The 26335-nt window shown below is 45.2% G+C and overlaps 1 protein-coding gene across 1 annotated transcript; it reads right to left on the bottom strand.

Annotated features, from left to right (window-relative positions):
- Nucleotides 1-5571: 5571 nt before the first annotated feature.
- ARPC5 (actin related protein 2/3 complex subunit 5) lies at nucleotides 5572-25524 on the bottom strand. The gene is made up of 4 exons (XM_033916835.1): nucleotides 25202-25524; nucleotides 8425-8497; nucleotides 6871-7047; nucleotides 5572-6595 (listed from the first exon to the last, which is right to left on the bottom strand). The coding sequence occupies exons 1-4, from the start codon at nucleotides 25339-25341 to the stop codon at nucleotides 6533-6535; spliced, it is 453 nt and encodes a 150-aa protein (XP_033772726.1). The 5' UTR covers nucleotides 25342-25524; the 3' UTR covers nucleotides 5572-6532.
- Between the last annotated feature and the right edge of the window lie 811 nt (nucleotides 25525-26335).

Genomic DNA, 26335 nt, shown 5'->3' on the forward strand with positions numbered 1-26335 from the left:
AGAGCAATAGAAGATCAAGCTGTGTGTTCAAGAAATACATATGGCCAAATTAGTCAAGTAAAAACTACAAATAGTTTATTCCAAGCAATTTAAAAGGGCAAAAACTCATGTTTCTAGTTTTATTTCATTGTTAGTGCTTTTCAATTCACATAATGATATATTCAGGTGCATCTTCAGTCTTTGGATTCTGGAGACTTGATAACTCTGAAGATTCACCGATTGGAGCCACAGTTGGAGGGAGGCTGGAGTATCAATAAATGTCAGGGACTTTTCAGTAGGGTAACTTTGAAAAGTGCTAGAAAAGCCCTGCATAAGTATATTTCTCAGTTCCTCTTTTTTGGTTTACACATGGATTTGGAATAAGAGAAAGAGCTGTACTAATTAAAATAACCAAAAATTCAGAGTGAAAAAGTCACAAATCACCAGCATGAGAGCAGGAGTTCAACATAAAATCACTTTATTAAAAATACTATTATAAAATAAGGCAGCAAAATCCAGATGAGATTTTAACTTAATATGTGCTGTGCAACATTGTCAGTAAGTGCCCTGGGCTGTGGTAGAAACCTATACCGCAGCTTAGTAAAAAAAAAAAAAAAAAAGGGGGGGGGGGAGATAGCGAGGTGATTTTTTATTTTCTTATATTTTTGGCTCAAACTAGCTATAAGTTTCACAACTCAATACATTTTCAAACTGTTTTACTATTTACTGACATCTTAGGGCCTCTTTTACAAAGGCGCGCTAACTCCCTCTTTTACAAAGGCGCGCTAAGCGTTTTAGTGATTTAGTGCACGCTGAATCAACGCATGCGCTAACCGTTAATGCATCCATAGGATAACATACAAGCGTTAGCATTTAGTGCATGCCAAAAAGCATAGCGCACCTTTGTAAATGAGGGGTTAGATTCAGAACCACATTTCATATATCTAGTCACTACACCTTTTTTTTTTTTTTAGCATGATTCACATCATTATTCACTATGTAATATTCATCACAGTATTTCAGGTCACATGCAGTTATATTTCATCTATGTCACACATATTATTAAATTAAAAACTGTATTCTGTAATAAAACCCGTGTTTTCCTTTCCCTAAGGACTTCTGAAGAAGGTATAGGCTGCTGAAACACGGACTGTGTTGGGTCCTTAGTATAAATATTATGAACCATTAAAAAGTCAAAAAGGACTATAGACTATAATCTTTGAATAATTAATATTTAGATTTAAATTTAAATTTAATATACAAGGACAAGTCTGATAGCTGAGCTGAACTAAGCACTTTAAGCAGCTGAAGAAGTTGGAATGAATTGAATAAATATGAAATTTAATTAAATTAAATGAATGGAGCTAAATGAAGTATTTATGATACAGAAGCACCTATAAAGCACCTTAAAGCATCAGTGCACTTTATAGCTACACTACAGCTTCTTTGTTGGTTTCGAGTATCAAAATAGCAGCTAGACTTTTTTTAGAGAAAATATGAATCCCATATCATGATGAACTATAGAGCCAAGAGTTTTATACAGATTATTTAATTAGTGAATGAAATAAAATTGGAGAGTATTTAATTAGTAAGATTTGTGAATTATATGAAGCAGCATAATTAATAGTAAGTAATGAATTAATTTGGTAGGGAGGTTGGGTTCAAGCCGGTGAAGTTATAAGGAGTAAGAGAAAAGATGTTTTCTTTCTCTTGAAGAAATCCCAGAATGGGAAAATTTATTCCATAATCTGAGGCTTGTCCCTGTATATTAAATTTAAATCTAAATATTAATTATTCAAAGATTATAGTCTACAGTCCTTTTTGACTTTTTAATGGTTCATAATATTTATATTTAATTAATAACCATTTAACCTTTGGGTCTTTAGTATAGCCACACATCTGAATGTTGCTGTCTTATTTTTTTTATATATATAGTATTTTAAATAAAGTGATTTTATTTTGAATTCCTGCTCTCATCCTGGTAATTTGTGGCTTTTCCACCTTTTGCATTTTTGTGATTCACCATCCCTTTGGTGTTTTGAAAATCAAAATAACATCAGTCAGCAAATCAATATTCGATTTTCATGTCCTATTTACCTTTGTGTAAGCAAAGTTACTCACCTCTAACAGCAGGTATTTTTGGAGAACAGGAGACTGAATATTCTCGCAGCTGGGTGACATCACCCAATGGAGCAAGCCATAATTATGTAGAAACTTCTAGCAGCGACATACACAGGTGCCTTCCCACCCAACACATGAGCAGAGGTCCCTCAATACAATACTATAACTTTTAGAACACAACTCCAAGGGGAGGGTATATAAAAATATTCAGCCTGCTGTCCTCGGAGGATACCTGCTACAGGTAAGTAACTTCACTTTCTCTGAGAACAAGCAGGCCTCCTATTCTCACAACTGGGAATTTCTACCTACCAAGCTCGCCAAAAATAACAAGGCTAGGATAATAGGGACTCAAAATGTCAAGACCTGTTCAGCAATTAACCTGATAAAAGAAACATGGCGACGGGACAAAAGCGCGTGAGCCATCAGCGCGCCGACATTGGAGCGCAATTTGGCGCAAGACATCAGCACGCTGCGGAAAAACTTACTTTTAAAGAGCTCCGACAGGGGCTTTAGCCATCTATCTGGAGCGGACTAAAGCCCATAAACAGTCCACCCAGCTTTTTGTTTCCTTTGACCCAAATCAGTTGGGAATAGCCATCTGCAAACACACAATCTCCAGTTGGTTAGAAGACTGCATCTCCTTTACTTATACCCAAGCTGGGCTGACTCTTGAGGGTGATGTCAAGGCTTATAATGTCAGAGCCATGGTGATGTTAGTAGCCCACTTGAGGTTAGCCTCCACAGAGGAAATTTGCAAAGCTGCGACATGGGCTTCTGTGCACACATTCATATCTCACTATTGTCTTGAGCAGAATTCCTAATGTAACAACTGGTTTGAACAGGCAGTCCTGCACAATTTGTGTCTAGAATCTAACATCCCCCCCACCCCAGGCTGTACATTAGCGGTTCATAATCATTCATGCAAGAGCCATCAGCGCACCGACATTGGAGCGCAGACAATTCGGCGCAAGACACCAGCGTGCCGTAGGAAAACTTATTTTTAAAGAGCTCCGACGCAAGGTATGAGTGGGCCCCCCCCCCCCCAGTTTACTTCATACTCTTCGCGCTGCCGTTGAGGTGGGGTTTGGGGGGTGCAACTCGCCACATTATAGAGAAAACTGAACTTTTTCCGATTTTTTAGGAAAAAGTTCAGTTTTCTCTATAATGTGGGGGGTTGCACCCCCTTCCAATGGCAGCGCAAAGAGTAGCTGGGGCCAAGGGATGTGGACTTCCAAAGGAAGGGCTGAGTGATTGGAGAAGATTGTGTGAATACAAGGGCTGATGGAATGGGGAGTTAGGGGTTGTGAGAAAGGGGGGTTTAAGGAAAATAGACAGATTCATGTTTGCACAATGGAGGGAAAGACAAAGGGGATGAGACTGGATATACAGCCTGTGGTTACAAAGTGATTTACATATTATAATTATTTTGTACCTGGTGCATGGAAGGTCAAGGCCCCACGAGTGGACATTCAGGAATCATTTCAATTTTTTGTGCGGCCACAATGGAACAGCAGCTTGGGTAAATTCCTTAGCAAAAAGCAAGGAAATTATGAGCTCCTTTTACTAAGGTGCGCTAGCAGTTTTAGCACGCGCTGCATTGCCGCATGTGCTAACCCCCCGTTACACACCAAAAACTAACACCAGCGAGCGCGTGCACTAAGCATACGCTAAAACCGCTAGCGCAGCTTAGTAAAAGGAGCTCATAATTTCCCTGCTTTTTCCCAAGCTGCCACAGGAAACTACAGGCTATGCCGAACATTAGGTGTGAATTCCACGATCTTCACATGCTCAGGTCTCCCAGCCTAAGCTACATCTGTCTTGCTTCTTACATTACTGAGTGGTTTGGTTTTCAGTTTTTACCTTTGTAGAATACAACAGTGATAAGCTGGATACAGCACAATTTGTGGACATATGATTTACAATTATAGTCCCTTTCCAAAAGTGTCAAATTCCATTGCTAACAATTTAATAAACCATCAGGATGTCTTTTTTTTCGCTCTAGAATGATATTTGTTTAGAATTACCAATGGTTATATGAAACAAGACTGAGTGTGGCCCAATGATTTGCATCATTTTTCAGGACGGAGGTGGTAGAAGTTGGATGCCTCCTTAGACAGCTATTATTAGTCCCGGGGGGGGGGAGGGCAACTTGGAGATTCTCTGGTTGAAGGCCCTTCTGTGCCAGGTGAGATACATCACTTGTCCTCATATAAAGGACTTTAGGAGAGATTTTAACATGATTGTTCATAAAACACTACTTAATTGATTTTTAGGTTTTATATTTTAAACTGAGTTTTGTTTGTATCACTGATTAGCCATTGTGGTTTAATTATGCTGCAAAAAACAAGGAAATGAGCCCCATGGGGAAACAATCAAAATCATACAAATGGGGGTAGGAGCTATATACATCAACCAGGGTTAGGTCAAATGAGTAAATATTTATTAAGATATTAATATAACAGTCTTTATCATATATTCACTGTGTGTCCCATATATTTACACAGTGAATATATGATAAAGACTGTACATTAATAGCTTAATAAATATTTACTCATTTCACCCATCCCTGGTTGATGTGTACAGCTCCTAACTCCACTTGTACGGTTTAATAATTTTTTTGTTCACTCATTTGAATTTTTAGCCTGTCCTTCCAAAGGAGCTCAAGTTACAAATCAGGTACTCAAGCATTTTCCCCATCTGTCCCAGTGGGCTCACAATTTTATCTAATGTACCTGGGGCAATGGAGGATTAAATGACTAGCCCAGGGTCAATAGGAGCAGTGTGGGGGTTTGAACCCACAACCTCAGGGTACTGAGACTGTAGCTTTTAACCACTGTGCCACACTAAACACTGAAGTTTCTCTGAAAAAATAAATTTTCTGTGTGTCCACAATCCTCCATTCCTTAAAACTGACACATTCTAGCCTCAAAAAACTGAAAAGTTTGTGGATTAGTATTCAAAAGCCCATAATCAGATAACAGCACTTGCTATCCAGATAGTGTAGCTCTAACCACTATGCCACACCTCTCTTTCATTAATACTGACAGGATATTCCATACTTATGCGATGACATATACAGTACAGTTTCTGCTGTGTATTTAGACCCAACTATGCTATAAATTGTGCAGTTCTACTATTACCTTGTAAGGAAAAGTGGAACATAAATGCCCAAAATTAAACAAGAATGCTAAGCAATCCCTAGTCCAGGGGTCTCAAATTCCCTCCTTGAGGGCCGCAATCCAGTCGGGTTTTCAGGATTTCCCCAATGAATATGCATGAGATCTATGTGCATGCACTGCTTTCAATGCATATTCATTGGGGAAATCCTGAAAACCCGATTGGATTGCGGCCCTCAAGGAAGGACTTTGAGATCCCTGCCTAGTCCAAGTCAAAAAAAGCTGCTGCAGCTTTTGCAAAGTTGTGAGCTGAAAGAATATCTTGAGTCCTGTTACTTGAAATAAAAACCACGAATACCAAGATTTTACAAAATTTATTTTGCAAAAAAATTGCAGTTATCAGTAACTGATATCTTCCTCAAGTGTGGTACCACTTTTACAAAAGAATACTGTAAAAGGCAGAGCACGTAAAACACTGGCAGATCAACAGTTTTCCAATGCCCCCAACACATTCAATATCCTAGGGATGGCAGAGTGAAGAGAACTTTATTGTGGCACTCTCACAAACAGAGTGGTTCTCTTAGCTCCTATCAATTTCAGGCTTACCAGAACATCTCACACTCCTCAAACACAGAGTTGGTGTGAGAATGGGTTCTCTGTGTGAATGCAACATATTTGTTGCTACATTGTGCCAGAATACAAGCATGACCATGTTCTGGATGAATCCAGCTCCCCAAAATTCAGTGGAATGCACTGGCACTTAATCTGAGTGATGGAAATATATGATACAGAGAATGAGGAGGAAACAAAATAAAAAGCTAAAGTGACTGGATTAGGGGAAGTTTCAACTCATTCATTCTGGGTTCAGAAGGGGACCTGCTTACATTGCTAACAGCTGCAAAAGACAGACCCCTTGAGGTTTCTGCCACAGAACATTGCCTGGCTGCCTGAGGGTCTGCAAATAGCTCAATTCTTGTTCAACTGAACATTAGCTTGAGGGGGTCCTCAAGTTTCAAAACTGGCAATTTTTATCAATAAAGCAAAGAACCCTGCACAGTACAAAGATGCTGAAATGCCAAGTACTTAAAATTCTTGTTAAAAACGACATTGCTTTAGTATATTACTCTTAACCAAAGTCAAAAAAATGCATCATATGTACATTATCTGCTCATACAGTATCTATTTAAAAAAAAAAAAGAAGCGAGCTGACAGAAAGAGAGAAGAGCTGCCCCCAGGGCAGCTGTAGCATTTGTTTCATTTGGTCTTTGTACCAGCAATTCCAGCTTCTACGGAGGAATGGCCACCTCAAGCAAGGCTCAAACCGTTTTCCTGGAGGTCAAGACCCGTACAATGCATCCTACCCCTCCAGCTGACAGGGCCTATGATCAAAGCAAGAAAGCAGATTAAAAGAACAAACTATACCACAGGGCAAGAAAAGTGGAGGAAAACAAGAAAAAACTTAGCAAAAGAAGCATTTATGCTGTCAGCCTCAACAATGCCTAAACAAGTCTGAAGAGAGATGGAAAAGGAAAGAAAATTTACTCAAAAGAACTATCATATTTTAATGCTTAACACAAAGCTACTTGTCATCAAGATGTTCAAACTATCTATCATTCAGAATGTCCACCATGCTTTGAATGGGAGGAATCGGTACCTTTTCATGCCACTGTAGCAAAACAGCACTACTGTTATCAGAGGGGCTCTCAAAACCTTTGTAGATATATTTCATCAGAAGGTCCACCCCATTCTTATCCAGGGCCTGAACAGCCTTCTCAATCTCGTTGGCTTTAAAATTGATGAGGACTTTCAGGACTACACCCTCGGCACGATCCTAGAACAGATCAAATCAACCGTCACAGGCTGATCAGTGTTAGGCAAGCATAATGGAGCCAATCCAGGGAGGAATGATAAATGGAACCAGAGTCTCATGGCACATTCAATACACTTAGTTTATGCCCTATCTAACCAAAGCTGATACCAGCAACTGCACCAAGTCAACAAATGGAAAGCTATGAGGCTGGAGAACCTGACTCACCAGTGTCTGTACTGAAGACAGAAGGCTCATTCCATACCAGAACTAGATTCTGTACAGTATTTGCCATGTTTTGCACATAGGACCTGTATCAGCAAGCAGCATCATGTCCTTCTGAACCTTGACACCCTATAATCATGAACTGCCATAGCCCAAAGTGTTGGGGGCAGGGAGGCCATGGCCCCCAACACTTTGGGCTTGTGTCCCCTCTGGAACTACAGCAACCCTTTGAACAGCTGGCAAGGATGGTGAAGCCCTGACAGCCGGTTCCTGAGGTACTCCCCTCCTCCTGGCACTGCTTCTTTAATGCAGAAGTTGGCAGCAGCTGGATGAACCAGCACAAGTATCTTTAGTGCATGTGGGGGGAGGGGGGAGAATGTGTTGACACCCCAAAACTGGAAGGCTAGCTTTGCCCCAGTATAAAACAGTGCCTGAATCAGCTGTCCTGCACCAGAGAAGCTAGTGGTCTCATACTACCAAAAGAGCTCTGCAATGTCCTTAGAAATTACAGGCACTGTTGACCTTTCTCAAGCCAGCCATATCCCCAATTAAAGAACCTGGAGTGAACACACAAGCACAATAAAAGAAGAACAGGAATAAATACGGAATAAAACAGGAATAAATCACATATAAACATCATATATTTTGCAATTCACTCCCCACTGAAGAGGAGGAAGAAACCATCTTAAATTCAGATACAGTCTTCATCTCCAATGGTGGATGTGGTGGAAACGAAGACGGTATTGAATTTAAGATAGCATGTGATAAGCCTGTAGGATCTCTTAGATCAGTGGTTCCCAACCCTGTCCTGGAGGACCACCAGCCAGTCAGGTTTTCGGGATAGCCTTAATGAATATGCATGCAACAGATTTGCATACCTGTCACTCCATTACATGCAAATCTTTCTCATGCATATTCATTAAGACTATCCTGAAAACCTCACTGTCTGGTGGTCCTCCAGGACAGTGTTGGGAACCATTGTCTTAAATCCTCATCATGTTTCTCTGTTTCTAAAAAGCAGTGCAGCATGAGTGACCCCCAGTGGCTCAGAATAGTTCATCCTGGAGGCATGTCTTCCAATTCTTCTCCAGAAAAAAAAGTGCTATCACCATTCCTGGAGGAGAGATCATTCAAGAAATGAACAATATAGAAGCAGCAACATATTTTCACTCTCACCTTTGCAGACTGATTTTTGGCATTAATGGGAGGATTCTTCAGCGCTGCTTGTAATGCAGCCATCATGTTCCCTGTAAGAGTAAATTAAGGAAACTAACAAAAAAAAATGATGTATTATGTTTGATTCACATTTAAGCACATGGATGCATGGCAAGGGTTAAAGAAAGAAAGAACATTTCAGCAACCCAGCGCCAACACAAAAGACCAAGATAAGAACCTATACAGTGAGACTAGCCAGCAACACCTCCGCTTATTTATAAAGCAGATCAGAATCTAAAAGATTCACTTGATCACCAGTAGTTGGAATGAGTTGGGAGACTTGTAACACCAAGTTGGGGGTGCTTCATAGTCCTGTTTCCATTTACTGATCCTCCAGTGAGTTCACAAAGTACAGTGGTGTATAGGGTTCTAGATTGTCTAACACAGCTAAGATTATAAGATCAGCAACCTTAAGAAGCAGCAAGAGTTACAAGAACGATTCTATGCAATACTTTCTATGTACTAGATACATTATGTTAATCAGGTTTTCTATTCCGCCTTTACATATTCAGGTCAAGGTTGGATTACATTATAAGAGGCTGGGCCAATTACCATGGACAGTCTGACATGGACATTCAATGGGATTGCTAGTACAGGTAGATCAGTACAACTATTAATACAGCTAGGTCATAGGTACGTCATCATTGGCTTGTTATGTCTCAGGGGTTGCATTAGGTAGTTTAGAAATGGGCTTTTACAATTATCATTTCAGTTACTTCAACGTTGGCTCCCTGTCTTGGCACAGAAAAGCTTTCTGAACCTGAGATAGTAATCACAGGATCATAGTGTAAATGTTAGTTGGTTCCAACATTTTGGTAATCGCTATTGGATGGATATGGTGATTTGCCTGGTAAATTTTATATTGTTGCATGCTGGGAATTTTAAGTAGAAAAGTATTATATCTGTTGGAAGCACCCTTAAATAGCATGGCCAACTGTTAGATAGTCAGGAGGCATTCCCTCTCAGCATCTTAAAGGTGGTGATGCCTAATTTAAACTTGATCATTGCGGTTATAAGCAGCCACTGTAGTCAGGTTGTAGGTATTCCCATTTCGAGCTAGTTTCATTATTCATTTTTTTCAAATCTAAACTCCTAGTTTGCAATCCAAGTTTTATACTAGAGACAATGGAAAGTTGTGCCTTTCCCAGGTTAAACGGCAAAAGTGGGATTTGAACCCTTGTCTTCCTTGTTTCAGGTTGGTGCTCAACCACTAGGTTACTCCTTGATTAGAAGATATCTAAAGTTATTCTATCATGGTCTCATTTTAATTTCCCACTTCCCTAATAATTTCTATAAGTGCTTTTCAACCCAGTCTTCAGGGGACACTCAGCTAGTCAGGTTTGCAGGATATCCACTAAGAAGATGCATGCAAACATATCTCAAGCATGTTCATTGTGGAATCATGCAAATCTGACTGGCTGGGTATGCCTCATAGACTGGGCTGAAAAGCACCAATTTATTTCACTAAAATAAGTAGAGCACAGCCAAACAAATTAATAAAACTCCAAAACCTACAAAAATACTTTCATGTTACAAACATAGCTTCTGAACTTGAACACAAAAACAAATTCCTCCATGCAAAAAACCTAAATATGTACATAACCACTTTCCTTACTACTCTACATAGTGTTTTCAACCCAGAACACACCTGTCCAGTCAAGGCTATCCATAGAGAATGTGCTTAAGAGATCTGCATATCAGGTTGAGAAACTGCTCTATCAGCTCTAGAGGCTGGCCAAATTTCAGCTTCATTTACAGTGCTGAAACCAGCCCAAAATTAGTTTTCTGCCCAGTTTCAGCTGAAAGGTTAATTTTCAGCCAAAACATGACCATATGTTTTAGGTGGAAGCCAAATACTTGTGCTTTGTGCCACTGTCCCTCCTCCCAGACTCCCCCTGAATGCCTCCAGCCGCATCCATAGATCCACCTGGGACAATCCTTGGTGGTATAGGGGCGTAGTTGGTGCAGGAGCAGTCCTGTTACACCTACCAATTCTGGTCTCAGAATAGCTGCTACGACTGGGACATCACTCTTGCCTTGCCAAAATCATTAGGCCAGTGTTTCTCAATTGGGTTGTAGAGTATCCCCTTGCTAGTCAGGTTTTCAAGATATCTACAATGAATACGCATGAAAGAAAAGCACAGTTACTTACCGTAACAGGTGTTATCCAGGGACAGCAGGCAGATATTCTTAACACATGGGTGACGTCACCGACGGAGCCCTCGGTACGGACCTTTTTAACTAGAAGTTTCTAGTTGGCCGCACCGCGCGTGCGCGAGTGCCTTCCCGCCCGACGGAGGAGTGCGTGGTCCCCAGTTAGTATAAGCCAGCTAAGAAGCCAACCCGGGGAGGTGGGTGGGACGTAAGAATATCTGCCTGCTGTCCCTGGATAACACCTGTTACGGTAAGTAACTGTGCTTTATCCCAGGACAAGCAGGCAGCATATTCTTAACACATGGGTGACCTCGAAGCTAACAAAGAGGGAGGTGGGATGGTTGGCCATTAGGAAAATAAATTTTGTAACACAGATTGGCCGAAGTGTCCATCCCGTCTGGAGAACGCATCCAGACAGTAGTGAGTAGTGAACGTGTGAACTGAGGACCAAGTGGCCGCCTTGCAGATTTCCTCGATGGGCGTGGAGCGGAGGAAAGCTACAGAAGCAGCCATAGCTCGGACTCTGTGGGCCGTGACAGTTCCTTCCAGTGAGAGACCGGCCCGAGCGTAGCAGAAAGCAATACAGGCAGCAAGCCAATTTGAAAGTGTCCGTTTGGAGACAGGACGACCCAAACGGTTGGGGTCGAAAGACAAAAAGAGCTGAGGGGCTGTTCGGTGAGCTCTGGTACGATCAAGATAGTAAGCAAGGGCACGCTTACAATCCAGCGTGTGCAACGCCTGTTCCCCAGGATGCGAGTGAGGCTTAGGGAAGAAGACGGGCAGCACAATGGACTGGTTGAGGTGAAAAGCTGAGACCACCTTGGGAAGGAATTTAGGGTGGGTACGTAGAACAACCTTGTCATGGTGAAAAACAGTGAAAGGTGGGTCGGCAACCAGTGCATGCAGTTCGCTAACCCTCCTGGCAGAGGTGATGGCAATTAGGAAAAGCACCTTCCAGGTAAGAAGCCTGAGTGAAGTTGTGGCAAGAGGCTCAAACGGAGGTTTCATGAGAGCTGAGAGAACCACATTCAGGTCCCAGACGACAGGAGGAGGCTTGAGAGGCGGTTTGATATTGAAGAGTCCTCTCATGAATCTGGAAACCAGAGGATGAGCCGTGAGGGGTTTACCGAGAATAGGCTCATGAAACGCAGTAATGGCACTGAGGTGGACTCTGATGGAGGTAGTTTTGAGGCCAGCATTGGACAGTGAGAGCAAATATTCCAAGACAGTTTCCACCGCTAAGGAGGTGGGTTCCTGATGATGCCGGAGACACCAGGAGGAAAATCTGGTCCACTTCTGATGGTAACATTGGAGAGTGGCCGGTTTCCTGGAAGCGTCCAAAATGAGGCGGACCGGTTGAGATAGATTCTCCGGAGAGGTCAGCCCGAGAGAAACCAAGCTGTCAGGTGGAGCGAAGACAGATTGGGATGTAGTAGAGACTGATGCTGTTGCGTAAGTAGAGTAGGAAACACAGGAAGTAGAATGGGTTCCCTGGAACTGAGCTGGAGCAGGAGTGAGAACCAGTGTTGGCGAGGCCACCGAGGTGCGATAAGAATCATGGTGGCGTGGTCTTTGCGGAGTTTGGACAAGGTCCGCAACATCAGAGGAAGTGGAGGGAAGGCATACAGGAACCGATCCCTCCAATCGAGCAGGAATGCATCCGGGGCCAGACGGCGAGGAGAGAAGAGTCTGGAGCAGAATTGGGGCAGCTGATGATTGTGAGGTGCTGCAAAGAGGTCCACCTGCGGAGTGCCCCATCGAGCAAAGATGGAGAGCAGAGTCGGAGGGTCCAACGTCCACTCGTGAGGTTGAAGGATGCGACTGAGATTGTCGGCCAGAGAGTTCTGTTCGCCCTGGATATAGACCGCCCTGAGAAAGAGATTGCGGTCCGTGGCCCAGGTCCAGATGCGCAGAGCCTCCAAACAAAGGGGGCGAGATCCGGTGCCGCCTTGCTTGTTTATGTAGTACATGGCGACTTGATTGTCTGTGCACAGGAGGAGGACTTGAGGGCAGAGGAGATGTTGGAAAGCCTTGAGGGCATAGAACATGGCCCTGAGTTCCAGGAAATAGATGTGATGACGACGCTCCTGTGGGGTCCAAAGTCCCTGGGTGCGTAGATCTCCTAGGTGAGCTCCCCACGCGTAGGGGGACGCATCTGTGGTGATGATCATAGAGTGGGGGGGCAGATGAAAAAGTAGACCCCTGGAAAGATTTGAGGAGTTCAACCACCATTGGAGAGATTGCTGAAGAGATGATGTCACAGAGATGGGACGAGAAAGAAGGTCCGTAGTCTGTGACCATTGGTTGGCGAGAGTCCACTGAGGCGTACGAAGGTGGAGACGTGCCAGAGGAAGGACATGCACCGTCGAGGCCATGTGACCCAGTAGGACCATCATCTGTCGGGCAGGAATGGAGGGGTGCATGAGTACCTGACGGCAGAGATGGAGCAGGGTCCGCTGGCGATCGGAGGGGAGAAAGGCCCTCATTAGCGTGGTGTCCAGAACTGCTCCAATGAATTGAAGTCGCTGGGTGGGAAGCAGGTGCGACTTGGGGTAGTTGATCTCGAACCCCAGGAGGTGGAGGAGAGAGATGGTGTGATGAGTGGCTTGTAGCACGAGTTGAGACGAAGGTGCTTTCACCAACCAATCGTCCAAGTAGGGGAACACCTGGAGGTTGTGAGACCTGAGGAAGGCCGCTACCACTATAAGGCACTTGGTGAAGACCCTGGGTGAGGAAGCTAGGCCGAACGGTAGCACCTTGTACTGATAGTGGTGGTGCAGTACCTGGAACCGTAGGTAGCGGCGAGAATTCTGATTGATGGAGATGTGAGTGTAGGCCTCTTTGAGGTCCAGGGAACATAGCCAGTCGTGTTGAGAAAGAAGAGGGTAAAGCGTGGCAAGGGAGAGCATTCTGAACTTCTCCTTGACCAGACACTTGTTGAGGTCCCTTAGATCGAGAATGGGACGGAGGTCTCCCGTCTTTTTGGGAACCAGGAAGTAGCGGGAGTAGAATCCCTGACCCCTTTGATCTGGAGGTACTTCTTCGATGGCATTGAGAAGGAGGAGGGATTGAACCTCCCTCAGGAGGAGGGGGGGTTTGAGATGAGTGTGAAGCAGACTCTACGGGAAGGTTGTCCGGAGGCAGAGTCTGGAAGTTGAGAGAATAGCCGTGGCGGATGATGTTGAGGACCCACTGGTCCGACGTGATGACTTCCCAACGGCTGGAGAAAATGGTGAGACGACCTCCGATGGGCTGTGGAAGAGGTAGCAAGGGTGGATGACTGGCTATGCCCTGGAGAGAAGAGTCAAAAGGGCTGAGATTGTTTAGCAGGCTGAGGAGGCTTAGAAGGTTGAGTGGCCTGAGATCGAGCCTGAGCATGATGTTGCTGTTGACGGGGTCGCCGAGATTGCTGGGGAGGCGGGTTGAGTGGTCTGGCTGAGAACCTCCGTTGATAAGATGTTTGAGGCCGATAGGGTCGGGCAGGCGGAGCCTTCTTTTTCGGCTTGATCAGGGTGTCCCACCTGGTCTCATGGGCAGAGAGTTTCTGGGTGGTGGAATCCAGGGACTCTCCAAAAAGTTCATCCCCGAGACAGGGGGCGTTGGCCAGACGATCCTGGTGGTTGATGTCCAGGTCGGAGACTCTGAGCCAGGCCAAGCGACGCATGGCTACGGCCATGGCAGAGGCCCGAGAGGTGAGCTCGAAGGAGTCGTATATCGAGCGGACCATATACTTGCGCATTTGGAGAAGGCCAGAGATGTGCTGTTGGAATAGCGGGACCTTGCGCTCAGGGAGGTACTTCTGGAGGGCAGACAGTTGTTGGACCAAATGTTTCAGATAGAAGGAAAAATGGAAGGAATAGTTGTTTGCCCTGTTAGCAAGCATGGCATTTTGGTAAAGCCTCTTGCCAAACTTGTCCATGGTCTTACCTTCTCTGCCAGGAGGGGTAGAGGCATAGACACTGGAGCCCTGAGTCTTCTTTAAGGTGGATTCGACCAGAAGGGACTCATGGGGCAATTGAGATTTGTCGAATCCCGGAATGGGAATGACACGGTACAGGTTGTCCAGTTTACGGGGGGCTCCCGGTACCGTGAGGGGATTTTCCAAGTTTTTGTAGAACGTTTCCCGTAGGATGTCATGCACGGGAAGCTTGAGGAACTCCTTAGGAGGTTGCTCAAAGTCTAGAGCCTCTAGAAAGGCTTGAGACTTTTTTGAGTCAGATTCCAGAGGAAGGGACAGGGCAGCAGACATTTCTCTCAAAAATTTAGAAAATGAGGACTGCTCTGGTTTAGAGGTGGCATCGGGTGCCGATGGTTCCTCATCAGATGAGGAGGGATCCTCCTCGGTACCGAGAGGAGTTTCCTCCCATAAGTCAGGGTCCCTGACTTCTGGTGCATGTCGAGACACCGGGGTGGAGGGCGCGGTATGGCGAGTTTTGGACAAAGACTTTCCAGAGCGCACCGAAACGGTACCAGGGGAGGACGACCGGCGTCTATCTCGGTCCCGAGAAGAATGCCGTACCGCCTGGTGCCGAGGAGGATCCAATGTGGCCTGAGAATGAACCACCGGATCGCCCTGAAGTTGTTGGGCCGAAAGGATCGGCATGGATGTGTTCACCGGTACCGAAGGGGTGGACACCGGGGGCTCGGTGCGGGGCTCGGGCCGGTCTGGTACCGGAAGGAGCGGTGCCAGGATAGTGGGCAACAGTTGCTCAAGTTGTTTCTTCAACTGTTCTTGGAGTTGAGCCTTTAAGATGGCCGAGATACGGTCATCTAGGGGTGGCATCGGAACCGCTTTCTTTTTCTTCGGTTCCTTAGATGCCGCTCCACGCCCCGGCGATGAGGAGGCCGATGACGAGGCACTCACCGAGATCGGGGCGGAGCGTTTGCGGGACCGGTGCGATGCCGGTAGGGACGGTGTCGCCACCGTAGCTGGAGGGCGCTCGAGGGAAGAGGAAGGCTTCTTAGCCGGCTTACCTGGCGCCAGCGACGCCGATGCGGGGTCGGTCGGTGTCGAGGTCGACGGTGCCGATTTTTGAGGTACCGCCGTTGAAGGTGAGGAGTCCATCGCCGACTCGGTGCCGAAGAGGAGAGTTTGTTGAATTCTTCGGTTTTTAAGGGTTCTTTTTTGAAGAGTAGCACAGCGGGTGCAGGAGTCCGCCCGATGCTCCGGACCCAGACACTGCAAACACCAATTGTGTGGGTCAGTTATGGAGATCGGGCGTGCACACCGCTGGCACTTCTTAAAACCGACCTGCGGGGGCATGAAGGGGAAGATAGCCTCCGCAAAATCGAAGCCCGAGGCCTGTATACTGGCAACAGGCCCCGCCGGGGCAAAAACGAAAGAAAAAAGGGAAAAAGCAAAGTTTTTTTTTTTTTTTTTTTTTTTTGCAAATCAAAGAAAAATAAACCCGAAGGTAAAGAAAGAAAAAATAAGGAAAAAAGCGCGAGCGGGAAGGCAAAAAAGTGGTTTCAACGGCCGTTGAAAAAACACACGCGTCTTCTTCGCTCCGCGGAAACGAAGAAACTGGGGACCACGCACTCCTCCGTCGGGCGGGAAGGCACTCGCGCACGCGCGGTGCGGCCAACTAGAAACTTCTAGTTAAAAAGGTCCGTACCGAGGGCTCCGTCGGTGACGTCACCCATGTGTTAAGAATATGCTGCCTGCTTGTCCTGGGATAATTTGCATATAATGGAGGCAGTGTATGCAAATCAAGTTTATGCATATTCATTGTGGACATCCTGAAAACTTAACTGGCAAAGGGGTACTCCAGGACCGAGTTGAGAAAAACTATTAGAATACCAAAGATTGTAAATTAGTCCCAGGGGAGGGGGAAGAAACACTCTTTGTATCCCTTATTTTTTTTGAACTGTAATTGAAAGTAAAGCAGTTACCTTAAACAACAGTTTATATGGTAAATAGAGTACTCCAAATAAATGATTTTGATATAAAATTTTAGCTGGAACTTAAAGTCTGTAGTTTTGGGATAAACTCTTCAGGAATTGGCATATGCATTTGTCATCAGGTGTCACTCCAAGAATGGTGTAAGTCAGCCACTATAAAAGTATTGTAGCTTTTAGTTTCAGCCTTCATTCATTCTATGCTGCAGAATTAAGTGATGGCAAAATTGCCTGTGAAATTATGAATGGATTAATGGAATTCACTTAACAAAAAATGTAAACATTGCATGCTATATAATGAATAACTTTTGGACTATAATGTATCTTAAATAGTGATTTTTAGCCACCCTGACATTTGATGATTTTATCACCACATGTAGTTGCCATGTGGTTACTTATGTGAAACTGCACATCGCACATGATTTTATATACCCTGAAGACATGTTTATGCTGAAACATGGATCAATGTTGGGTTTTTCTGAATAGAGAATAAAAATTTTCCTGATGATACACAACCAGGCGAGGAATCTTCCTTTTCACCCTCCTTTGACGTGTTTCTGGACATTTGTAGGGTTTTGCGTTTTCTCTTTTTGGACTTGTGCTTATTTACTGCAGTCCATGTGTGTAGAGGTTATTTTGCTTGGAAGTAAAATACAGTCTTTCGTTATTTAAAATGTATTACATTCTGGCATGGATGCTATGGGAAACTGTATACTCTGAAAGACCAAAGTGGCCCTCACTGGTTAACATCCACAACACCAAACTTGAGTTTTCAGTTTCAGTGGTAGCTTTGGTTTCGATCAACACTGGAAAAAAAGCATTTCAGTCAGCCTTTAAATCAGCTCCCCTTGCACACCTTGGATCCTCTATTTTGTTTCCATGCCCCTTCCACACTGACACTTCAGCTACATAAATATATATTGATTGAAACAGAAAGAGTACACATCAATGGCAGAAAAATACTGATCTCTGGTAGTCTCAACAAAAGCCTTTAATTGCTATTTCTAATGTATAAACACCTAAGAACAGAAATCCTAATTATGAAACATGCCTATAAGAGACAAAAATTCAAGCTTAGAACTGTAGCAAAGAAAGTACTGAACTTTGTGCATGTGAAAAGATAAAGAGTTCTGTCAACTACAAGCTGGCCACAGAAATCTTCCACCACTTTTATATCACTCAAAACCTAGAGAGAGACTGCAACTGGCATCATGTAAGACAGACCCTGCCTATGAAATGGAACATGGCTTCCCAAACCTGTCCTGGTAACACCACCACTATTCAGGCTTTCATGAAATCCACAGTAGTGCTGCCCGATTCAGGAAAAAAAATTTTGATTCGATTCAGCCTATTGAATCGATTTTTCAATTCGATTTTCCTGCCCAAATGGGTGTTTTTTTCCAAACATCCTGGTGGGTTTATTTTATAGCCTCTTCACCCCCTTTGCTCTCTCCTACCTACACTGGTCCTGTGGTGTAAACAAAATAAACAAACAAAAAATACTTTTCCTCACTCTGTTAAATCCTAGCTCACGTTTGCGGTCTAACACCAGCTCTGGTAGGATACACGTTTCAAATCTGACATATTGTAATCACAAAACAAAAAATAAAATGATTTTTGTACCTTTTGCTGTCTGGTCATTATTCAAATCATGTTGGTCCCAGGCTCTGGTTGTCTTCTGATAACTCGCTTCTTTCTCCATGCTAACCATCTATCTTCCATTTGTGTCCTCCCCTTCCATTTCCATTCCTTTCCCCTGGTCTGGCATCTGTCTCCTTCCATCCCTCCCCCCATGCCCTGACATCTCTCCCTCCATGGTCTAGTATCGCCTTTCCTTTCCCTCCTTCCCATGGTCTTGGCATCTCTCTTTCCTCTCTTCTCCCTTCCTGGGCTTCCTTATCCCTCCTTCCCTCTTTCTCCCCAATTGGGTGCAGCAGCAACATTTCTCTTCCCCCCTTCCCCTCTCACTCTCCTCCTCCACTGCTCTCCCCTCAGGCCTGCTGCAGCTTTCTCTCTTCCATTTTAAGTCCAGCAGCACTCTCATCTGTTCCCAATCCAGCAGCACCTCTCCCTCTCACCTCACTCAGCTCCAACAGTACCTCTCCCTCCCCTCCTCTACTTCCGTTTCCCCAACCAACTAGCTGAAGCACCTCTCCTTTCCACCCCCAGGGAAAGCAGCACCTCTCCTCTCTGACTAGCAGGGCTCCTCTCCCTTCCCTTTCCCTTCCCTCTGACTAGAAGCAGTACTTTACCCACTCACCTCCCAGGACTAGCAGCACCACTCCCTCCTCTCCTCGCCTATCAGCACCCCTCCCTCTTGTCTCCCAGGTCCATCGGCACCACACACCCCTCTCGATTAACAGGATCTCACCGGCTTGTGGATTCTCCAGCTTGACTCCCCAGCACAGCCTGAAGTTCTGTGTCTGACTCTGGCCAAAGAAAGTAAAAAAGAAAAAAAAGCCCGAAAAACCAGGCGATTTTTCAAACCTTCCCGGTAATACTATCCTGGATTAGCAGCTGCTCTCTCCTCCGCAGCTTTAGCGGGTCAATTCACTTCTGCAGCCTCATGGCCTCCGATAGGCCGTCCCGCCTCCGATGATGCAACTTCCTTCTTCCTCGGAGGAGGGACGGCCTATCAGAGGCCCTAAGGCTGCAGAAGGGAACTGACCCGCTAAAGCTACGGAGGAGAAAGCGGTGCAGCTGCTAATCCAGGATAGTGTTACCGGGAAGGTTTGAAAAATCGCCTGATTTTTCGGGCTTTTTTTTTCTTTTTTTGGCCGGAGTCAGACACAGAACTTCAGGCTGTGCCAAGTCAAGCCGGGGAATCCACATGCCGGTGAGAGGGTTTTTAAAAAAAAAAAAAAAAAAAATTTGAGTGCCGGCGTCGGCGACAGCAGGATTTGTGACCGCGATGACAGCTGGGCACGGGGAGGAGGGTTGTACCCTGAATCGGAAAGGCCGATTTTTTTAACATACACATCGATTCGAATCAATTCACCCAAAGTTAATCAGTGAATCAATTCAAATCAGAAATCTACAATGACCATGCTCAAAATAAATCTGATTAGCTGTGGGGTCACCAGGACAAGTTTAGGAAGCCTGAAATAGAACAAAAAGCTTAAGCCCTGCACAAGGCAGGATCTTCAAAGCAGGTAGGAAAGCCTTGGAAGTTTTTTTAAAAATTCAGCTTGAACACATCGAGGCAAATAATGAACTGCATGCAGCCTCTCTTCCTGGTTTCCTTCTAAAGCAGCTGCTGCTCTGACCATTCAGTTTACTCAATTCCTCTTTTCCTTTTAAAGCCAAAAGGCTGTGTGCTTTGAGATGTGGGGTAAGTCAAGCAGCATGCTTTTATGAAGAAAAATTGTGCTGAAATATGACAAATGTTCTGAAAAGACACCAGGCAGGATACATAATGTACTTGTGAACAGTCTGTGCTCTTTGGTGCTGTTCCCCAGCCTGTCTAAAAGCAGTGCTGCAGGTCATATGCTTGTAAGCAAATATATACAGTAGAAGTCACCTTACAAAGTAACTCTATCTCAGCTTTGACAGTACAGTACTGGTGAAATGGGCCAGATGCTGTTCACTAAAGAAATACATATGAGTTAGTCTGTTCTCATTATCTGTGCATGCGTGATTATGTGAATCTGTATATCCATGGTTGCATCAATTGCAACAGATGTTTCCCATTTGCACCGCTGTGTTCATGTATTAGCGTACCAGCACTACCCCCCAAACCAGACTTTCCACAACTGTCAGTGCCCCCCCCAATGGACAGCATTCCACTTCTCTCCCCAGACACCACCAACCCCCCCCCCCTCCCAGACCCAAAGGAAGGACCCCAAGCTTACCTTGTTTTCCTGGTAGTCTAATGGCACATTGGGGCAGGAGCAATACCCATGCGTACCTACCTATGCTCTTTGAGCGATGAAAATGGCTGCCGAGACTAGGGGGTTGGTGGTGTCTGTTCAGGGAAGGAGGGAGAACACTGCCTATTCTTATCAGAGAAATCTCCTGGTTTGGGGGATGCCTGCTGTTCCATGCAGGAACCTAACCCCATTCTTCCAATAGGATCCACTGTTCACTTTCTGCGGTTTTGAGGCAGGTGTACTGCTGGAACCTAACCTTTATTTTCCCCATAGACTCTGCATTTCAATAGTCGTGATTCACAAACATTTTCAAGAACCATACTAAGCAGTACTGTGAATAATGAGAACCGACTGTATTCATATCTACTAGGCCACAGAGTGAGGCGTGACTTTTCACAAGTTAACTAGATTAGAATACTGAAAGTAATCAGGACAAGCTTTACTATTAGGCAAACTAGGTGGTCAACTAAAACTGGACTACAAAAAGCAGCTGCTGCCAAAGCAAAACAAATCCCAACAGGCACACAAACTTGGAACCCTTGGTTTGTTTGTTTTTTTTACTGTAAACCACTTTGGCTTAACATTATTGTCAATAATTGCCGTTTATCAAATACAGTAATTAACAAACCACCTGTATTTTTTGCTCTTTAATATTTTAAAATATGATGTTCAATCATGTGGTTTTACAGGATCAATCTGGAAGAATGAAATGGGGGTATTTCATTGGTCAGTTTAAAATTTTGAGGGGGTGGGTGAGGAACCCAACAGGTATCGCTCAGTCTAGCATCCTCCAAACTTTATAGAGGTTTTAAGATAAAACATTTTAATAGTAAGTATATGTTCTTTACATTTGATAGATGAAACTTTTAGAAGCAAAGTGCTAAACCTGACAGTGCTAGCGGAATGACAGCTCTTAATTCTACTACTAATTATTTCTAGAGCACTACCACACTTACACAACAAGTTACAAAGGAGACAGTCTCTAATCAAAAGAGCTTACAATCTACAAGACAAACACGGGGGGGGGACGGGACGGGGACGGTTAATCTGTTGGCTAGGGTGGTGAGCAATGGGCAAAAGGGAGTAGTGTTATGGATTGAAAGCTAAATAAAAAAGGTGGGTTTTCACTCTGCTTTTAAACAAGGGAAGGTGATGGACTAACTCAGGTAGTTTATTTAGGCCAGGCATACAGGGCAGCTAGATGAAAGGAATTGGCAGTGGAGGAGAAGGGTACAGATAAAAGCAGCTTATATGAGGAATGGAGTTCTGGGGGAGGCATTTAAGGAGAGATACTAGGGGCTGCAGCATGAACACACTTGTAGGTTAGTAACAGGAGTTTGAACTGGATAGGGAACCAGTGGAGTGATCTGAGGAGAGGGGTAAGGTGAGTGTAGCGAGGTTGGCAGTAGATAAGTCGTGTGGCTGAGTTTTGCCACTATTGTAGGGAGGCGGTTCAGCGGGAGACCTGTTAGAAGTACAGAACGACACCTACCTGAAGCAGAAACCACGATACTGTCCCCTCCAAAAAGCATATCAGCCAATGAGGCTTCTTATGCTCAAAAATTAAAATTTCTCAGTTACAAATATACAAAGGGTATGTAGTAACTGAATTGCCCTTGTATCTTGATGTGCTTGTGTTTCAGTGTATCTTTTATTGCAAATCTTTACTAGTAAAAATCATTACTCCGTCATTTGATATCAGGAAGGGGTAAAACACGGACCTCACAGATCTAAAACTGCATGTCCTTAAAAATCTGAGGTCCATGCCACTTGTAGTTTCTGGCTCTGACAGACTTCTATGACATTTTAGCTCTGACAGATCCTAATGCTTTTCCTTCCTATGCCGAGACTAGTGGCAGTGGTGTACCTAGCATATGTGGCACCCGGGGCCCATTATTTTTTGACACACCCCCCATCTGTATGAAAAACATGATTTTAGTAACAATCCACACGTCACACAAGAGTGTACCTAGGGAAAGGCAGCATCTTACATACTGCAGTGAGCAGTACGTCAATAAACCCATTGTAAAACTTAAACAAGCCAGACTAGTACAGATCAATCCTATACAGTCAATCCTAACAGAAAACCATATATTTTCGAACACACAGAAAACACCTTCGCCAAGTATGTAACCACAAACTAACCCCTCCCCCTTTTACAAAACTGTAGTGTGGTTTTTAGCCATGGTGGTAAAGGCTCAGATGCCAACACTAAAAAACGCTCTACAGTTTTGTAAATGGGGAGATAGAATAAAAATACGTAGATAAAGGTTAAACTGAAGCACCAAGAAGCTGGACTCTGCATACAATGCAACACCACTGAAACAGCAATGCATCTCCCCTAAAGCAAAAAAAAAAAAAAAAAAAAATATTTTTTTTCTACCTTGTCTTCTCTGGTTTCTGCTTTCCTCATCTTCTTGTCACTCTCTTTCTCTGTCTACCCTCTCTCTGCCCCTTCTATATGGCATCTTCGCTCCTTCTATTCACTTTCCAGAAACTTTATGCCTCCCCCTTCCATCTCTCCCACACCCCCATGGTCTGGCTTTCACTCTCTCCTCTCCCTTCCCCCCACTTCCATCAGCATCTGCCCCCTTTCTCACCCTTCACCACGCTTCCATATTACCCTGACCCCCTTTCTCACCCTTCACCATGCTTCCATACCAACCTGACCCCCTTTTTCACCCTTCACCATGCTTCCATACCACCCTGATCCCCTTTCTCACCCTTCATCACACTTCCATACCACCCTGACCCCCTTTCTCACCTTTCACCACACTTCCATACTACCCTGACCCCCTTTCTCACCCTTCGCGCTTCCATACTACCCTAACCCCCTTTCTCACCCTTCACCATGCTTCCATACTACCCTAACCACCTTTCTCACCCTTCACCATGCTTCCATACCACCCTGACCCCCTTTTTCTCCTTCCACCACCCTGCTATGCTTCTTTCTCTCTCCAACAAAATCAGCAAGGTCCCGCGATGACTACTTCTGCTGCCTCTGCTTCGGAAGAGGTAAGTGACGTCGGAGGGGGGCTAGGCCGATAGACGCAGATAGTTGCGGCAAGGTCCCGCAATGACTGCGGCTCCCGGTCCACTCCCCTCCGACATCACTTACCTCTTCCGAAATAGCGGCAGCAGAAGTAGTCATTGCCTTGGTACACCACTGACTAGCGGCAAAACTTTTGCCCTGAGGTCTGTGCCACTTTTAGTCTCAGCATAGGGAGGGAAAAGCATTAGGATCCGTCAGAGCTAAAATATCATAGAGGTCTGTCAGAGCCAATGGTGCGGACTAGAGAATGACACGGTGGTGGTTTACCCGCGGCCACCGCATTTTAGCCGCGGGTCACCCGCCGAAAACGGGGAAGAAAACTAGCAGTCGCTGCGGCGACGGGGACAAGGCCATTCACCGCCCGCGGGGCGGTGAATGGGTCTTGTCCCCGCAGTGAGGCATGAAGGATCGCGCGGTCCCCGCAGCTCACACCCGCCTGCCCTATCGATTCTAGTGTTTAGCCAGCTCTCTCCCTTCTCCTCACCTTAGTTTGTAGATTTTCTTTTTCGGCGACCCGCACGCTATCAGAGAGCCGTGCACCCGCTGCTGCTCAGTTTCGATCTTCTGCTCTGACGCAACCGGAAACAGGAAGTTGCAGCAGAGCAGAAGATTGAACACTGAGCAGCCGCGCATGCGCGGCTCTTTGGGAAAGCGTGCAGGTCGCCGAAAAAGAAAACCTATAAACTAAGGTGAGGAGAAGGGAGAGAGCTGGCTAAACACTAGGATCGATTGGGCAGGCAGGTAGTGGCTGCGGGGACCGTGCGATCGCTAGTGTTCCGGGCTCAAATTGTAAGGAGGGAGTGAAAGGGAAAATGATTCTGGGCCAAGGGGATGAAGTCGGAAAGGCTTATATGGATGCAGCGGGGCGGTGAATGAGATGGCAGTGGCGATGACGGGGCGGTGAAAGGGATGGCGGTGACGGGGCGGTGAAGGGAACGGCGGTGACGGGGCGGTGCAGAGGATGGTGGGCCGGTGACGAGGCGGTGACGGGGACAGATTTTTTCCCCGTGTCATTCTCTAGTGCGGACCTCAGATTTTTAAGGATGTGCATTGTGCAGTTCAGATGCACTGCAGACCTTTGCACACATTTTTTTAAACCCCCCCCCCCCCCCAAACCAAGCTATTTGCCATCCAGTGTCATATCTCTGGGGCTCTCAGAATCAGTGCAGAGGGAGAGATCTGGAGGGAGGAACGTTCGGGCTAATTAGCAAAAGCCATGGTGCGCCTCCTCTCTCCTTAGCCATTAGGGAAGGCAGAGCTGGGGGCCTGAGCTGCAGGGAAAGCGGTGGAATAAGGGTCTGAGTAAAACAAACTAAAAGGCGGGCTTGTCAATGCACGGACCTCAGATTTTTAAGGACGTGCGGTTTTAGATCCACGAGGTCCGCGTTTTACCCCTTCCCTTTGATGATATCCCCCCTCCCCGATTTAGCAGATACGTTTATGCATATTTTAAATGTAGCTTGCATATATATTTTATAATATCTGAAGATATTTAGAGCACGGGGACTCACGCTTTTCACCATTAGGCGGACACCACTGAGAAACAGCCGTGGGCGGTAACAACCGACAACATCAATCCGTAAAATTAAAGCTATCAGATTCATTCTTTGCAGACACCCAATATGAAGTTATTTCCTTTTCAGAGAGAGAATACAATACTAATAATTCATCCTCCCCTTCGCTTCCCTCCCTGCCTGGGCCCAAGCAGCATAGCATCGCCCTTCTCTGTAATCACTGTAGGTCCGGTCTCATACATTAAGGATATCCCCGAATAGCGGAGTCCACTTCGCCCTCATCAGGTCCGGTCTGGCCCTCCCCCACTTCCTCCTCGTCTACAAACTTATTCTCATCGTATTCGTCCACATCCACCCTCCGGAAGCGGGCAGACACTGTGTTCTTAGCCATAACGAGCAGCAAAACAAAAAAAGGAGCCGGGATCAGAGCAAACCGGCACCGGACCCCTCCAGCCCCACTTGAGTCTAACAACCTTTCACTTCCGCCTTCTTGCGACCGCCGGGCGGTGCCCACTATCCCTATTGCGCCTGCGCAACTGCTGGCCGGCGAAAAGGAAGAAGTCGACCACCGGAACGCCTGCGCAGCACAAGGAACGGGAAGGAAGTGGGCGGAAGGCGGAAGTGGAACTCAAGCTTGAGCCCAAGTTGTGTTGAACGCCGTTAATGGGGATGGGGTGGAGAGTCAAATTAAGGGCTTCCAGTAGCGTCTCTAGTATATTTGATACCTGGGGGTCGATCATTTTTTTAACACCTCCTCCTCTCTCTATATATATATACTGTATATATATATTTTAAATTAATAATTCAGGCAGTGGCGCATAAATTTATTTATTTAGTTAGTTTTATATCCCGTCCTCCCCAGAGAGGTCAGAACGGGTTTAACATTCCATTATAAGTATAATTGCAAATGTAGGGAGGGGTGGTGGTTATATAATTATTAAATGTCTAGATCAGGGGTGCCCACACTTTTTGGCCTTGCGAGCTACTTTTAAAATGATCAAGTCAAAATGATCTACCAACAATAAAATTAAAAAGCAAAACAAAACACAAAGCACACTGTACACTGAGAAAATGTTAATTATCATTCCTATTCCGGGGTTTTTTCAAAGAGGTCAAGGCAGATGACTCTGCACTGTGACCTCAGTAACAACCATACAAAAATAGACAAATATACCCCCCTCCCTTTTTACTAAACCACAATAGCAGTTTTTAGCGCCCAGCACTGCTCTCAATGCTCATAGGCTCCCTGCGCTAAAAACCGCTATTGTGGTTTAGTAAAAGGGGGCATATATAATAACACTGAGAGAGAGGCACAACAGTGATTGAGATAAGTGAAACTACTGTCAATTTTCTCTAAGTTAAGGAGAAGTGCATTTTTATTGTTT

This window comes from Geotrypetes seraphini, chromosome 12, assembly GCF_902459505.1.
Source record: "Geotrypetes seraphini chromosome 12, aGeoSer1.1, whole genome shotgun sequence".
Lineage (NCBI taxonomy): Eukaryota > Metazoa > Chordata > Amphibia > Gymnophiona > Dermophiidae > Geotrypetes > Geotrypetes seraphini.